This window comes from Eumetopias jubatus, unplaced genomic scaffold (genome assembly GCF_037043125.1).
Source record: "Eumetopias jubatus isolate StellerSeaLion01/CBP00866 unplaced genomic scaffold, mEumJub1_p1.0 scaffold_6, whole genome shotgun sequence".
Taxonomy (NCBI): Eukaryota; Metazoa; Chordata; class Mammalia; order Carnivora; family Otariidae; genus Eumetopias; species Eumetopias jubatus.
The window spans coordinates 141,530,823-141,546,695 of record NW_028274812.1 but is presented as its reverse complement, the minus strand read 5'-3'; the positions used below and the strand labels follow the sequence as shown (position 1 = coordinate 141,546,695).

Sequence of the window (15,873 nt, the reverse complement as noted above, 5' to 3'; positions counted from 1 at the left end):
ACAGGCAGGGGGCTTCCCTTGCCCTCCCCTGCCCTGACTTGCCCACACTGCCCTGAAGACGCTTCCCAAGCTCTAATTTCACCCATAGGGGGAAAAAAAAAATCACTTCTCATTTGATGAGAAAGGAACAAAAAAGTAGGAAAACACGTTTGGTATTAAGAAAAGTTAATAGAGGGGCGCCTGGGTGGCTCAGTCAGTGAAGCACCTGCCTTCAGCTCAGGTCATGATCCCAGGGTCCTGGGATCGAGTCCCCCGCATCAGGCTCCCTGCTCAGCGAAGTCGGCTTCTCCCTCACCCCCTGCCGCTTCCCCTGCTTGTGCTCTCTCTCTCTCACTCTCGCTCTCAAATAAATAAAATCTAAAAAAGAAGAGTTAATAGAGTCCAGAGTGACCTCGAAATCCCTACGCCTATGGGAGAGCCTCCTATCGAGGAGGGGAGAGCCCATCTCCTCCTCGGCCTTTTCCAGGGCCATGGCCCCTGAAGGAGGCGCTCTGTTTTCTTCGGTTGCTTCTGAACTGCTTCCCATCTTGGGGAAGTGGAATCCCCAATGTTGAAAGAGAAGCCGGGCTGGCTAGTGGTATGGCAGCTGGTGAGTGGGGGGCCCTTTGCGCCGGCTCGCTGGGCCCGTGAGGAAGACGCTCAGAGTGAAGGGGTTTTCATCCTCATGCTGGTCTCCACAGTTGGTCACATGATTTGAGTTGAATCCACGGAATCAACTCTCTTTCCCTTTGCCCCCAGTATTCTTTTCAAGGTGGAAGTTAAAAAAAAAAAAAAAAAAAGCCTACAACTAAACAGAACTAAAAAAACAACTGGCCGACCGAGCGCGAGCGAGCGCCAGGACAGCGAGAGGAAAGGCCCGCCCTTGCACACTGATGTCGCACACGTCCTTCCTGTTCCCTGGACAGGACTTTCCCCTCTCCTCTGCCAGGCTGTGGGAATTCTGACAGTGCTAACGACCTGCTCAACACTCCCAAAGCCAAAGGCTGGTCCCAGCAAAGACTAAAGAGGACTAAAACACACTTACTCCTTTGTATAGGATGCTCTGTAGCCTAGGCCACAAAGATAAGCCCCCTGTTCGTCTAGCTGGCTTGAAGCTATAAGACAGCCTTGCTGTGACAAGACTCTACAACCCTCCCCTCCTTTCGGTTCCTTTTGCTTAAAGTGATTTACTTCACAGCCCTTTCTCACTTTGGAGAAAGCGCAAGAACGCACAAGTGCCTCTCACCTGCTCGTAGAATCGATTGTGGGCAACATAAAACTTGGAATCAAAAGATTCTTCTGTCACTAACACTTGTTGTCTTTCACCAATCTGTGGAGAGAAGGGGAGAAAAAAGGAAAGGTAAAGGTAAACACCTGAGAACCCAAAACAAAAATGCCAGCCCAAACAGTCTTGGATCAGTATGCAGCGTCCTCTTGGATTTAAAGTAGACTCTTGATGGTCAGTTACTGAGCAGCTAATATAAGAACCACTAATTCAAAGTTCCTGAAAGACATTATTATCTGTGCACTAGTAGAAAATGAGCCTAGCATGAAATCTTATTTTCTTCCATAACTATGAAACAAAACTTATCTTCCTCCTTCAACATAAGTAAGATAATTAAGGCTTCTAAGACATACAAAAATCTTCTAAGTATCACTTGGTTTCTTGAAGCAATGTTGCGAAACAAGCCAGAACAGCCTGCTTCTAATCCAAATTCATGAAAATATTTTGGCAATAGGAAAGAGTAATAATAAACATTAATTTGAGTTATGAGGGATGTAACACTAAAGAAAATGCCTCAAAAACTAGTCATTAAGTCCTTGCATTTAACATTTCACACATTGCATATAACTCTGAAATTACGAATTAATTCCTACAGCTATTTACTTATTATATACATTTACTCTCTCATAAGCAACTGTCTCTTCTTTGTTCATTTTCTTTTTTTTAAGAAGAAAGACAGCAAAGATATGAGACTGTTAATTCTCTACAAGATCGATCTACATTATGGTCTAAGCACACATCTTTAATAACCAAGAAGTTAAGTCAACCAAACACTGGTTAAAGAAATGTGACGAGTCAAAAAAATTCTACCATTTCCAAGTTTTGTCCACTGTGAAATGCAACATTTAAAGTACCAATTACTTCTTTTTAACAAGGTTGTCAAAATGTCTGGAGTAGCAACTAGCTGTACTGAATGATTGTGCCTAGAATTATTTTTGCCTTCACCACTTGATAAATACAGCTTTCTGTATTAAAGCACTTTGACAAGAAGATTTCAAAAAAGCAGTCCCTATTCTCATATATAGGGACTTGTCACCATGTTCAGGCAGTTAGCATTTAGGAAATGTACACACAGCTGCACTAAACAGACCACCTAACAAAAACAAAACAAAACACCAAACTCCCCTCTCCATCATATGATGCCAATACCTAAACACACCATAATTTACTATCTTTTTTTACTATCTTGTTCAAAATGTAGCCCCTTTAGCCAAAGGTCGTAAGGGTTCTACTAGGATGATACCTACCAGAGACTTCCTTCACTCCCTGGAAACTAATGAACGTTCCTGCAACATTCATCCCTTTTAAAAATCGAGTAGCAACCAAAGAATGTCTCCCCAGCTTCTCCTTTGAACGGGAACGGCTCTGTTTATTTAAAAAGACTGATGAATATTGGTTTTTTATTGAAGTATATTCTTCTGGAGGAAAACTTAGCATGTTTGTACACATTACACAGTGTGAGTTGCTTATAACCTAGGATAAGTATCTGCCGATGGTTCTTAAGGAAATCTGCAATTACACTTCATCTCACATTAAGTTTTCGGGAAACGAATCTAGCAACAATATGAGATTGTAGAGCCACTGAAAAGGTAGGCTGCTTCTTCCGTCTTGTTCAGATGAAAGTGGACAGCTGTAGTGAGCACTGCTGGGCTGTCCTGGCTCACCCGGAGTAATGGCCACGGAGAGCTCACAGACACAGAGTTCGAGGGCCTTGCTGCGGTTGCATGGTAGGGGGCGGGGCTTTTGATCAACCACCAGAGAACTATTTGTAGGTGAGTATTTAACTATTATTTGCCACAGGGATGCAGGAAAATGGCTATGTGCGGTGATTTATGGTGGCAAACATCTCTCCCGTCACCTCTTCTGTTCCCTCAGCCGTGCATTGCATTCCGTCTCACTGGTGAGGCCCTTAAAGTTCCTTCGAAAGACACGAAGCAAAAATGAGCAAAAGGAAGCTAGGACTTTGATCAAAAGCTGCTGCAATCTGTTCCAATCCCCTTAAAAAACCAACAAAAACCAATAATAAGTGCCCTTCTGAATATTTTTTTTTTAAAGAATAAAGTTGCAACGAAGTGACTATCAAATACAATCTTTAAGAGAATCGACTATTTCCAGTAACCTTAAAAATACAGATGACATTAAGGAAGGGAGGGTTCAGGTGGAACTGGGGGCGGGGAGGGGAGCAACTCTGCCTTGGTGACAGTAAGGGGCCTCAGGGGCCAAGGGTTTGCGTATAAGCCTCACATCTTTTTCTAAATGAGCCATCTCGCCCTTATACTTTCCAACTGTTTTCTCCCGGACCTCACAGGGATAACCCAGCATGGTTAATGGCCCACATATAACTAACAAGATTTAGGGTAATCATCCTGGTTTGCCTAAGAATGCCTCTGCTAACCAGCAAGGATGTCCCGGTCTGAAAGGAAAACGCAGGGCATGTGGAGAAAAAGGGCAAACCTACAGGGGGACAGAGGTTGTCCTACAAAGAGAGGACAACCACCGCCCAGCTATCTATTGTGCTAAAGGCAGAGAGAATCCACTAGTTGGGGTCAGTTTGTCTTACTGACGGAGAATGCTGGAGAGCATGCTATGTCTCATTTGATATTCTGCGACATCTACAGTCATCTGACATTCTGATATTCTTCTCTGACCAGAGCGCAAGGTGACATCACTGGCTTTAGACAAGCCCTTTGCAGAAAAAGTCAACACAGAGATGGCTTATGTAATTTAAGAAACGGACAAACTCCTAAGAATACGTAAGAGGCTGACAGCGAAGTGCTTCATAAAGACTGTGACTAGTAGCACAAATTAGGATGCTAGTGGAATCGTGAACGCAAAGAATGGTCTAGGACATCCAGGATAGGAGGGAAGGGGGCGCTCGGACCGGGGAGGGACGGTCAGAAGCACAGAAGCAGAGGTGAGGAATCCCAGCTGAAGCTGGGAGAGAGGAGACTCAAGGAGGTTATTTAACAGCACCAGCCGCCACATGTTGGAAGGAGGTGGGAGGTGACAGGGTCTGAGTAGGTTATTTTTAAGATAAAAGAGACGCGAGTACTTTTTGGGCCTTCACATTCCTCAGTGGATGCAGCAGGACATGGGAGAGTCGGGCTGAAGATGAAGTGGGTTATAATATTTAAAGGACCTCTCAGTTTCAAAGTTCTAGGTCATCCCTCGTGGGAGATCGGTAGGCTCAGGGCTGGTATGCCCCCAAGCTTCCAGATGAAGGAAATACGTACTCTAAATCCAGGCTCACTTTCCTTAAAGTCAATATATGCTTCGAGCCCTCTGCAAATTACGGCTACTTTCTTGCTGCACTTAAAAGTAATGTGATCTCTCATATGCACCAAGGAAATGTTTAAAAAGTCTCTCAAAAGGCTGTCGAGCTGAACCTAAAGATGCCGGTCAAAATCTTCCCCACAAAGTCCTTGTTTTATAATCCTAAGAAAGATAACCCTTTTCTTTCCAATTTGTTTTACAGGTATATAATTTATAGGTGGTTAACTAAAATGCTCACTCAGTTTCTTCAACATTTTTGGGTTTAGGAACTTGGGTTGGGAAGTTAAGAATTTCTGGGGGAAACCCAGTTTCCTTTTACGAAGTCTGACCTTTCGGACATTGGTCAGGACTTCTGCAAGTGGCAGTCTTGCTCTCACAAGGTAGGCCTACTTCGTCATTTATTCATCAAACGTCCATGGCGAAAGCTGTTTTTCCTAGGGCAAGCAGAACTTCAGTTAGTCCATTTTAACCTAGCTTTAAAAAGATGTTTTGTGAAGGGCACCTGGCTGGCTCAGTTGGAAGAGCATGTGACTCTTGATCTTGGGGTCGTGTGTTGGAGGCCCACGCTGGGCGTAGTAAAGTTCTCTTAAATAAATGAAACTTTAAAAAAAGGATGTTTTATGAAAAATGAATTATAAAAACAGTCCTGTAAAACCATTCTTCTTCCATTTCACACACTGCGTCACCAAAGTGAGACAAAGTGTAGGAAAAAAGGACTCATGAGATCCTGCATTACTGGTGACCTCACGGAGCTGGATACAAAAGAACACACCTGGTACAATTTTTCCAGGCCTTGTTGGAAAGATAGGAGAAAGTGTCTCAGGGTTAGCTATCTATTCATTTATCCATAAAGGCTGGAAATAAAGGCAGGAGTCCCATAAACCGACCAGGAAGTGAGCAGCTGAAGGGGGTTTGGCAATCTCAGGTTTCACAGAGGAAACTGAGGCCCAGGAAGACATGGTGATTTGCTCAGGGGCACGGGCAGAAGGATGAGGAGGAAGTCTTGAAACCATTCCCACTACCTGGTGCCTCCTATCTGAGTGCTAGCTGGAGAACATACAACATCATAGATCTGATTCTGCCGTGCATGACTTTTCCTTGAGTACAGAAACATCTGCGACAAACAAAAAGGAATGTTTTTAAATTCAGGTTTTGGGTAGAATTTTCAGTACATTACATAATCAGCTAGCTGTGTTATTTGTGTCACGTCTCTGCTTAAAATTTCCCAAGTGCCCAAAGTTGTGAGAAACATCAGTTCTAACCATATGGCCAGATAACACACATCAAACACTCTTGCATTAACAAAGCAGTGGTTTCCAGCAGAATTTGGTTGCTGAATGAATGCTCATTCGAGTATACTCTATTTCTCCATTTGTCCTCAGAAAGTTCCTACCTGGCTGTGTAAGGACTGGAAGAGAGACACTGAACAGAATTGCTTTAAGGCAGGCAGGCACACAACACAACATTAACCAAAGACATCAGAGTATGTGGCCTTTACCTTTATCTCGGAAAGAAATGTTACTTGTATAAGACTCCTTGCACTAGAAGAAGTAGAAGGTTTCTTTTAAACTCCTATATATGACTTTAAATATAAACTTCTCATAAAGTTTATTTTTTCTTTATTAGTCCACACCCCACCCCACCCCACCCCCACCTTGCCACTTTTCACTTCTGTTTTACTTACACAGGGAGCCTGAGATAAGGCTTTGGAAAAAAAAATTCCAAAACAATCTCTATTGGAGGGTTAGGTTAGAAAGATCTCGGTATCTCAGTTTAACGGCTCAGTGTCCAAAAAACATTCACAAAGGACAGATATATATTTGAGTACCAGTGTTAAGAGAAATATTTATTTCTTGCAACAGTTATAGGAAGGTGAAGAAATTATTTTGCTTCCCCTGAAGAGTTTCTAGAAATTAATTTTTCTGTCCAATTGCCTTAGGGGAAAAAAAGGAGATTAAAACACATATATCAAAAGCACTCATAATTATTTATATCACATTCCTAATAAACTTGAATATTATCTTGGTTTAGCCTACAAAATATTCTGACATGCAATTTCTGCAGCTAAGTTGTTGAGGGTATCTTTTCTTTTATTGTTTTTCTTTGTTTTCTTGGTTTTTGTAGATACTAAAATACAATTTTTCTACCTGACTGGTTTCTGAATGCATGACTCTGGGAAATGTCAAATGTCTTTCTTTAGCTCCAGTCAAATTAGTTTGTTTTTTTTCCCTAAGCTGCCTGGAACATGTTAAACACAAGTCTGTGACCTTAAACTCTGAAATAATATTTCTAGTGTCTGTGCAAAAGCCCGCCCTCACATACACCTTTAGACTAATTACTGCAGTGTAATGTTGCTAGTGAACCACTGTAATTACACTTGGAGAAAAGTATGGTCTTGTTCTTTCCTAGCTAATGAAAATGATAACCTTTCCATTTGGATTCATCATTCACAACAGGCAGAGCATGCGATGCTGGGTCTCCAGGGTATACGGTAATTTTCCTGACTGTTTATGCACACTTCTGTTTTCTACAGAAGCTGGAATGAAAGAACCAGGCATACTAATGCTAAAAACAGTCAACAGTAATAATAGCAATAACATTAAAATTTAATATCATCCTTACTCGACAATTCCATTCTGTAATGAAAGGGCCATGACACGGGAATGTGTGTCAAAAATGATGATGGCGCAGAAAACAAGTAATGAGACTCAAAGTCCATCGTATTCAAAATGCTTGCTGTCAGTTTGTTGGTCTACTTAAAGATTCTTGAGAGATGTTGGACGGTTTAGTCTCAGAGGGGATGATTCGTATCTGACTCTTAGACAATGACTGAAAATACGTTTTATCAGACTTTTTAAAAGCAGTATCTTCTGGGTGAAAAAACAAATATTCTTTATTAACAGGAATAAATATATTCAAAAGGGAAAGAATGTTCCTTTGAGGTAGAATATCCATACCCTGAAGTAGTTGACCTATGCCTGTTACCGCCGTGAGTGCCTTAGTGGTCCTATTATTCCTTCCTCACATTTCAGAAGAAACAAGAAGGAAACTGAAAACAAACAAACAAACTGGCTTTTTGCAAAAGCAGTGATGCAATATACAAAGACCAGATGCAAGGTATCTCTGGAATCAAACCACTCTATGACATTTCTTCTAACAACAGCCCTGTGTCCTGTCTTCTTCAATCACTGGCTGGTTTTCTTCCAGTCATGTGCCCACTCCAGCAAGAGAAAAGAGAGTCTCTTCCCACTTAGAGGTAAAATCCCACTTTTTTTTTTTTTTTTTTTAAGATTTTATTTATTTACTGGAGAGAGAGAATGAGAGAGTGAGCGAGAGCATGAGAGGGGGGAGGGTCAGAGGGCGAAGCTGAGCAGGGAGCCCGATGCGGGACTTCATCCTGGGACTCCAGGATCATGACCTGAGCCAAAGGCAGTCGCTTAACCAACTGAGCCACCAAAGGTGCCCTAAAATCCCATTCTTAGTAACAGGGCTATTTTCATTGGCTGGTTGAGAGCCAACAGTAACCGTACTTTATTGATCTGGTTTAAATAATTCTCAACAGCAAACAGGTACATCACAAATGCTAACCTGATCCCTTTTCAGCATTAGAAATGTATACCTGGGTGCTTGCTGAACTGCCAATTCAAAAAACAATCAAGTTTTAACCCCCTGCCTGTACATTTTCAGTATTCTAGAACATTCTAAGGTGTTACCTACAATGCTTTTGTGGAATTTTTTTTTAAACTGTGTTAAGAACACAGAACATGAGATCTACTCTCTTAACAAACCAAATGAATTGCCCTTTCTTATCATAGAACTGGCACAAAGTATGTTAGATCTATTTTTCCCACACCAGGTAAGCTCGACAATGCCCAGGCAGTGTAGGGAGGTGCTCAATATTTAAAATTATCTCAATTCCTAAAGCCAGATGTTGCCAGTAATAATGTATCCATGAGATCTTATTAATGGGATGACTAAAGGGGACCAATACAAGATACCTGTGTGGAACCCTTTTTTATTAACAGTTTGATTCTAAGATTGAATGATTTCTCCACGCACTTCCACCTTTCCGATCTTTTCACATTGGTTTCTGCCAATCATGACTTAGCATGTCTGGGCCACTCTTCTTTGATGGGCCACTCTTCTTTGATGGGCTTCTCTTAAAGGCACAGAAAGTGACCACATTTACAGCTCAGGATGTTGGAACAGATAACCTTCCTGGAAAGTGTCTTTAGGATTTGTGTTTCACTGATGACACAGTAAATCAGCTAGATTACAAAGAGAAAGAAAGAAAGAAAGAAAGAAAGAAAGAAAGAAAGAAAGAAAGAAAGAAGACCACTGGGTTTTAGAGATTTGGTGTTTATGTAACTCTACTAATGCGCAGTAATTACTTGCTAATCTCCATCACATCTTTGCTCAAAAACCTCATTCCAAAAGTACCGAGTGAAGACTGCTGAGAGCCTAAAGATTACCAAACACTTTATTAAAACAGTATAAACCTCCAAAGAATTCAAAGAAAGGTCCAGACATCTGGAGGTAGAAAGGTATGGGTATGGTACGCAGGACACCTTCCAATTTTCTCTGTGGTGAAAGAAGGCTTTTTTTCAAATACTAAATAAGAGGAAAGGATGGATAAGTTCTAGTATACCCAGACTCTAGATGTGAATTCTTGGAATCATGAATTTCAGAGCTGGCATGGCTGGAAGAATTAACAGATCATTCAGTACAAATACATCATTTTACAGATGAGAAAACTAGGGCTCATTAGAGACTAAGTGTCACGGCCAAAGTCATACAGCTCCTAATATTTACCCATAACATAAAAAATGGATTTCATCCTGACGATTGTTTTTAGGCAAGTGAATTACAGAATTACACTGAGCCTACACCATCCAGTACAGTGGCTACCAGGCCAAGGCTGTTGAGCCCTTAAAATGTGGCAAATCCCAAGAGAGAGGTGCTATAAAATACATACCAGTACAACACAATCACAAGATTTCAAAAATTTAACATGAATAAAAGAATGTAAACTATTTTCATGAATTTTATATTGATTATATGCTGAAATATTTTTGACATATTGAGTTAAAGATATTACTAAAATTAACTTCATCTGTTTTTTTTTTCTTTTTTAGTGTTGCTACCAGAAAATTTAAAATAATATCTGTGGTTCATAGGACATTTTTCTTGGACAAGGCTGCTTTAGACCAGTATTACCTTGTTTTTAAGGATTTCACAGAATTCCTCCATTTTACTATTTCATAAAGGCCCATCCTGGTCATTTTTCAAAAAAAAATTTTTTTTTCTAACTCACCACAAACATTCATAATTTCGGTAATCATATAAATACAACAATTCAATGTTAGGAAAGAACGCACACATATCTATAAATTATAAAGGTGGGAATTCTGAAGTGGTAAATTCCTCTTTTTGACCTTTGCATTATTTTTGCTTCCATTTTTTCTGGTCGATCACAGTCTCCCCAAAAGCTAAGGCATGATCAACTTGCTTGTTGTTGCTTTTAGGGAAATCCAGGCAACCAAGGGGAGGCCGTCTAAACTGTCCACTCTGTCCTTTCCCATTTTGTGTGGCTGCAAAAGCAGCCATATCAAACAAACAAACAACGGTGTTAGGACTAAAAAGGCAGAGATCGAGCTATTCTCAAATTCATTTGTAAAAAAGCCAAAAATGAACGTCCCACATACATACCACCTTTGGTAAGAGACATCTTTTCCTTACCAACCCTATTTTACCAAAGAACTCAGCATAGATGTGAGCAATAAATAACACATGCACTACACCCCACCATCTTTCAACCATTTGCCAGCCAGGACTGAGGCTGAGGCAAGCAGAAAGGATTAAGCAGAAATCAAAGACAGCCAAGCTCTAATGGTGTCTAATTAGCATAACAAAAGACGCTGCCACAATCTTTCAGCAGTGGGCAATACATCTCATTAAAGAAGACTGAATAACAATTCTTCTCTCCTGCCCCCCCGCCCCTTCTTGGTTTAGCTCCGGGAGAGCTCAGCCCCAGCGCTTCTGCTTTATTGGCCAGGAATTCAGGCTGCAGGGGAAAGGGCCTACTTGTATTACTGTGCACCTGCATCTCAGTGATTTATTCTGATTTCCTCCCCTGCCATGAACATGTAGCTTCTTCAAGCACATACAAGTCCTGCTATGCAGTTTATAGGTACATAATATTGAGGAATGGCAATGATAACCTAAAAAAAATGGATACTAGTTCCCCCTAAAATGTCTTTACTTAAAGAAAATTGATTTGTTTCTCTTCACCTAGTCTGTTTTCCCCCTTCAATATTACTTCGCTGTCTCACAGTTAATGACGCTAAACTGAAATTCTACCCAATTTTATTGCAACCGGTGGTTAGCTGTGAGCATGCGCGTACGCACACGCCTGCATGCACGCGTCGGGCGCGTCGGGGAATTTAAATGGTTCAAAACTATTCCGGGCGCCTATCTCCTCTCGATGATAAGACAACTGGGAAAATATGTATAAAACCCAGCCCGAAAAAACTGAGGTTACATATGAACATGGTAGCTTTTGTATAGCAGGTTGGTAGTTTTTATATAAAATTTAAACCGCAAATAAAAGAGTCTATGTAAACCAAGAACAAAAAAATATCCTTCCACCAAGAAAGATAAAAGCTTCCAGTAATCCTATGCACTCTTTCCCATGAAGCCGCTGTGGGGGCAGGTCTGAGTGGGGAGAAGAGAGAAAGGGACACAGTGACTTAATCCACACAATTTCCAATTCTGAGCTTTATTTTTTGATCAGGAACACCTTTCAAAGAGGAATCTAGTTCTGAGGGCTGCTTTGATTTCTTTTTTAATGGCCTCTCCTGCCAAACACAATATTAGAGAGGCTCCTGAAACCGGAGCATTGCCAGGTTTGTGCCGGGCTCTAGAAAAAGCTGTTTATCACATAAGTAGACGATCGCTACCAAGACTACGCAGCACAAACCAAGCCAACTCGCCGAGTAGCTGAGAAAAGCCCACTGAACTTATTCGGTCTCTTCGGATCTTTCAAACTATGCAAAGTTCCTGTATTGCAGGAACCGAGAGACCTTGAAGAGTCAAGCCATTAACAGCTGCGCAGACTGCTGACCTGGGGTAAGACATTTTAATGCTACACATATTCTGCACGTGGCAGCCTACATACAGTTAAAATAAACCTCGGGATATCACTTAAATCCAGAAGGCCTTTCTCTATGTGGCGAACTACTCAGCATTCACGAGCTGGTTTCCATCGTCTGTCCTACAGGTAGAGTGGATTTTTTAAACATCCTCTCTCCCACTAAATTTCTCCTGTTTCACAGATCACATTGTATTTTATTTTCCACTTCTTGTCTATTTCCACCTTAAAGTGGCACGCAAATGTAATGCATTATTATAAATTCTATACTGCCTTATCTTTTAAAGCACAATCATTGTGTATTTTAATCCCCAGTGACTAGATTTCTCCTTACAACCATAGTCCCCAGTCTAGGGCCATGCATCTCACCAAAGGTTTCTGGGTACCTTGGTACAATCTTCTTCCCTTTTACAACGGACTCTAGCCAATAGGAAAAGAGCTTGAGGAGTACTAATCAGGGAGTCAGGACGCCTTGTGTTTTACCTCTGCCACTAACTAGCTGTTTGAACAAGTCATTTCCCTTGGGGGCCTCAGTTTCCCCATCTAAAAACAAAGCAGGGGGATTTGAAATCAGTGATCTGTAAGGCCCTTTCTGGCTCACATATCCTGTGTTTCTAAATTAGGAGTTCCACGGAGAAGGCAGGACCCAAGGAGTCCTGCAGTGATGTGGGGGCTCCCCCTCCCCCCACCGTGGACAGAAGAAGCTTTTGGCCGGGGCGGTGGTGGTGGCCCGGGCAGCGGCGAGGACAGGAGCACCCACGGCGGGGACCAGCGGCCGGCCCTAGCCTGAGAGCGCAGACTGCCTCAGCACCCCTGCTCCTTCATTTCTCTTCCAGAGCTGATACACAGTCTGGGCTTCATATTTGCCAAAGCGCAAGGGTGAATGAAGAATGAATAGGAGTTAACAATTTGGGGATGCGGATCACCTACATGAAAGAAATAATTAAGACTATTACCTGGCTCGAGCCTTGAGTTTTCAGATTAATAACCCAGCTTCTGGGAGTCAGTGTATACGCTGGAGAAGTATGATTACTCTTGGTAACACAGCTGATAGCATTCCTGCTACAGCCAGGAGTAAATTAGAAAATTTCCTGCATCTTCCCTTTACTGTAAGAAGCTAGCTCTGTGAGCTGAGACACGTTCCTCAGTTCACCATTACTACTAGAGATGTTGATTCAAGCAGTTGGGAGACAATTTTAATTTCAAGTAGAGAAATGTCTTGCGGCTCTATCCAATTACTGCTTTAGAACAGGAATAACTTTTAGAAAGCAACACTTCGGATATATGACTATTGAGAGTCGAGACGGCTGCTAAGCCTGCTAACGAGGCAGAGGCTGCAGGACCATCAGGATCCCAGCCTTGAGCACCATAGGTCAGCAGTCCTGATGGGCCTCCTGCATCCCCCGGGAGCAATCTTGCCTGAAAAGCAGAGATAACCCTTTTCAAAGCCAGGACTCAAAAGGATTTCAGAGAAGGAAGACAAAGCATATTTAATGGGGAGAGAGGAAGAAAACTGTCCAATATTGATAAATCTACAATTCATTTCTCAGGAGCTATTGGAAAGATGAATTATGCTGAAAAAGATCCCAAGCAGCTTCTTGTCATTTCTAAAACATGATCCTATGCCTGCCTGAAAGAGTTAAGGCTGTATAAATATTTATCATTCTTCTTTCAAAAGGATAAGAAAAATTCCTTTTGCATACATGAATTTCAGATTGCTAAGCAAACATTAGGATATGGTCAGAGGCCCATCATCTTAATGAGGATATGGTAATGATAATGTGTTGGGTGGGTTTTTTTTTTTTATGGCTTGCTTATATGTGATCCAAAAAAACCTAGAGATTTTGATTTTATACTTAGGCATGCACAGACCTGAGAATAGTTAATGTTCTCCGAAGCATATGGATGGGATGACAGGAATACCATCAAGGGCTTACAGTGGGACTGGGGTGAAAGATTCATTAAAAGTGATAAATAGGATATGCTTTTCTTAATGTTTTGCAATTGCATATTCAATATAGCAGGCCAGTGACTATGCATTTTAACTGTCTTTATTTTTAAGAGAGCTGCCAGATTTTAATTACAGATTAAACAGTTATTTGCAAATGAGTACCTCTTCATTAACATATCAGAATCATAATAATAAACAATTCTCTGCTACAAAACAGCACACAGAACAGTGTGAAGTTTAAGAACAGTACATACATACGGCATTACAGCAGGGCAAAATATCCTCCTTGCCTTGAGCACGCTGATCAGTTAAAAAATTTTAAGGGAAATAAATGACCTTGGTGAAAGCTCACAAGATTCTAAATGTTATGAGATTGGAGATTTTGTTTCTTTTATTGGCGGCCATATCCATGCCTGGTTCATAGCAGGTTCTCATTAAATATTTCGTGAATGAATGAATGAAAGAGCCAGCTCTCTTAAGGAGTATATAGTTATATTTTTGCAGTTATATGGTCATGGGCTGATACTTTTTTTTATAACACTGCTAAACTGCAATCAGATCATCTGTGAGGTTATTCTCAAGGGATTTAATTCTGTAATATATTTGAAGGGCCATGGAAGAAATGCATTTCTTAGTTACTGCCTTCATAACAAATAACAGCTGTAATAATCTTATTTCACATAGTTCCTCATTTGTTTTTATTAAAGAATTTTTTTAGAGCAAAACTGAGAGGAGGGTACGGGAGATTTCCCAGCATCTCCCTGCCCCGATAGGCACAGCCCCCCCAACTGATGTGTCCATGTCGATGTGCTCACTATAACAAGGGTTACCGCTCTGGGGAGGGATGTCGACAACAGTCCCTTATTTTTCATCCTCAGGTCTACTTTTGTTGTTTCCAACTCATAAATGAAGAAACACAGAGAAATTAAGTAACTTGCTCAAGGCTACTTTGTGAGCTTCAGCTCCCATGAGCCACCTTCCAGACCCAGTGTTTTCTCAAGTACACCAGGCTACACCCTCTCTTTGCTACATATTTTGTGTCCAGAACAAAGCACACACACACAAAAACTCTTAAAAAAAAAAAAAAAGAGGTACTATAATAAGTACACACAACACAGTAAGGCAGAAAAAGATGGGAAATGGAAAAGTAATTTTCGCCATCATTCCCTCCATAGAGAAAGATGGAACACAATTGAAATATTTTCTCAAGACAGTCACCAAGAGTTCCCTGCTTTGGTTACAACGTATCAAATATAGAACTGCTAATGTCAAAATGCACACCAAGAAAACTGTCTTTAAGGACTGACTTCAAGATGAAGATGCACTGGGCGCCTGGCTGGCTCTGTCCATAGAATATGCGACCCTAGATCTCGGGCCTGTGAGTTCAAGCTCCACAATGGGTGTAGAGATTACTTAAAAATAAACTCTTAAACAAACAAACAAAAAAAAATGAAGATGCAATGGACTTTCACCAGAGACGGGAGATGTGGGGAAAAGGAAAGTCAGATGGGGGAATTTCTCCCATAGCAGGTCATAAGCAGAAGACAAAACCACAAAAGATTCTTCAGAGGATGTACTCGTTCCCCCTTTTTTTAGGGGATGTACAAGACGAGTACAAATTAGTAAGGCAAATTGGTAGCCCCACGGATCATTCACACCTAGGCAAAGAAGTAACTTGGGTAGAAGTTTTTAAATTCAAAAATGTTAATCCACTTTCCTTAACGGTTATTTCAGATCGGCTGAGGGGTTCTAAAAATGCCTGGAGCTATAATAGTGGATTTTACCAAGCCCACTGGTGTATTACTGTTGATATATTCTTTGGGATCATGAGGACTGGCAGGTGATATAAAACTTGAAGGTCTCAGATTTACTATTTTGAATAATGGTGGGGGCGGTTAGGGAGGGAGGTAGGAAGGATTCATGATAAAGTTGAAGCAATCAGAGGAGGACAATCTCATTCGACTCCTTACTTCTGCTCACCACCACGATTATAAGCACAGATATCATCCCTACCACTACTTCCATTCCAGTGCTGAGGTGCTTTCCCTTATTTCTTCACCGAATATCCTCACTCTATAGATCAGGAAACTAGAGCCCTTTGATGTTCTTAGCTGAAGTCAGGGTTTATAATGGTGAAGTTGAATGATTTTTTTTTTTTTGAATGTTCTAAAATTCAAAGTGATAGTAATCTGTTACTTGGAGTATACATAAACATAATTATACAGCAAATAAAAA

General features: G+C 41.1%; 1 protein-coding gene across 1 annotated transcript in view; it reads right to left on the bottom strand.

The window, feature by feature from the left end:
• Positions 1–15,873, bottom strand: part of CDKAL1 (CDKAL1 threonylcarbamoyladenosine tRNA methylthiotransferase) — a 637,377-nt gene that overhangs the window by 31,565 nt on the left and 589,939 nt on the right. The window contains exon 14 of the mRNA XM_028107487.2: positions 1,226–1,309. Within this exon, the coding sequence (XP_027963288.1) occupies positions 1,226–1,309 (84 nt within the window). The remainder of the gene's footprint in view (positions 1–1,225; positions 1,310–15,873) is intronic.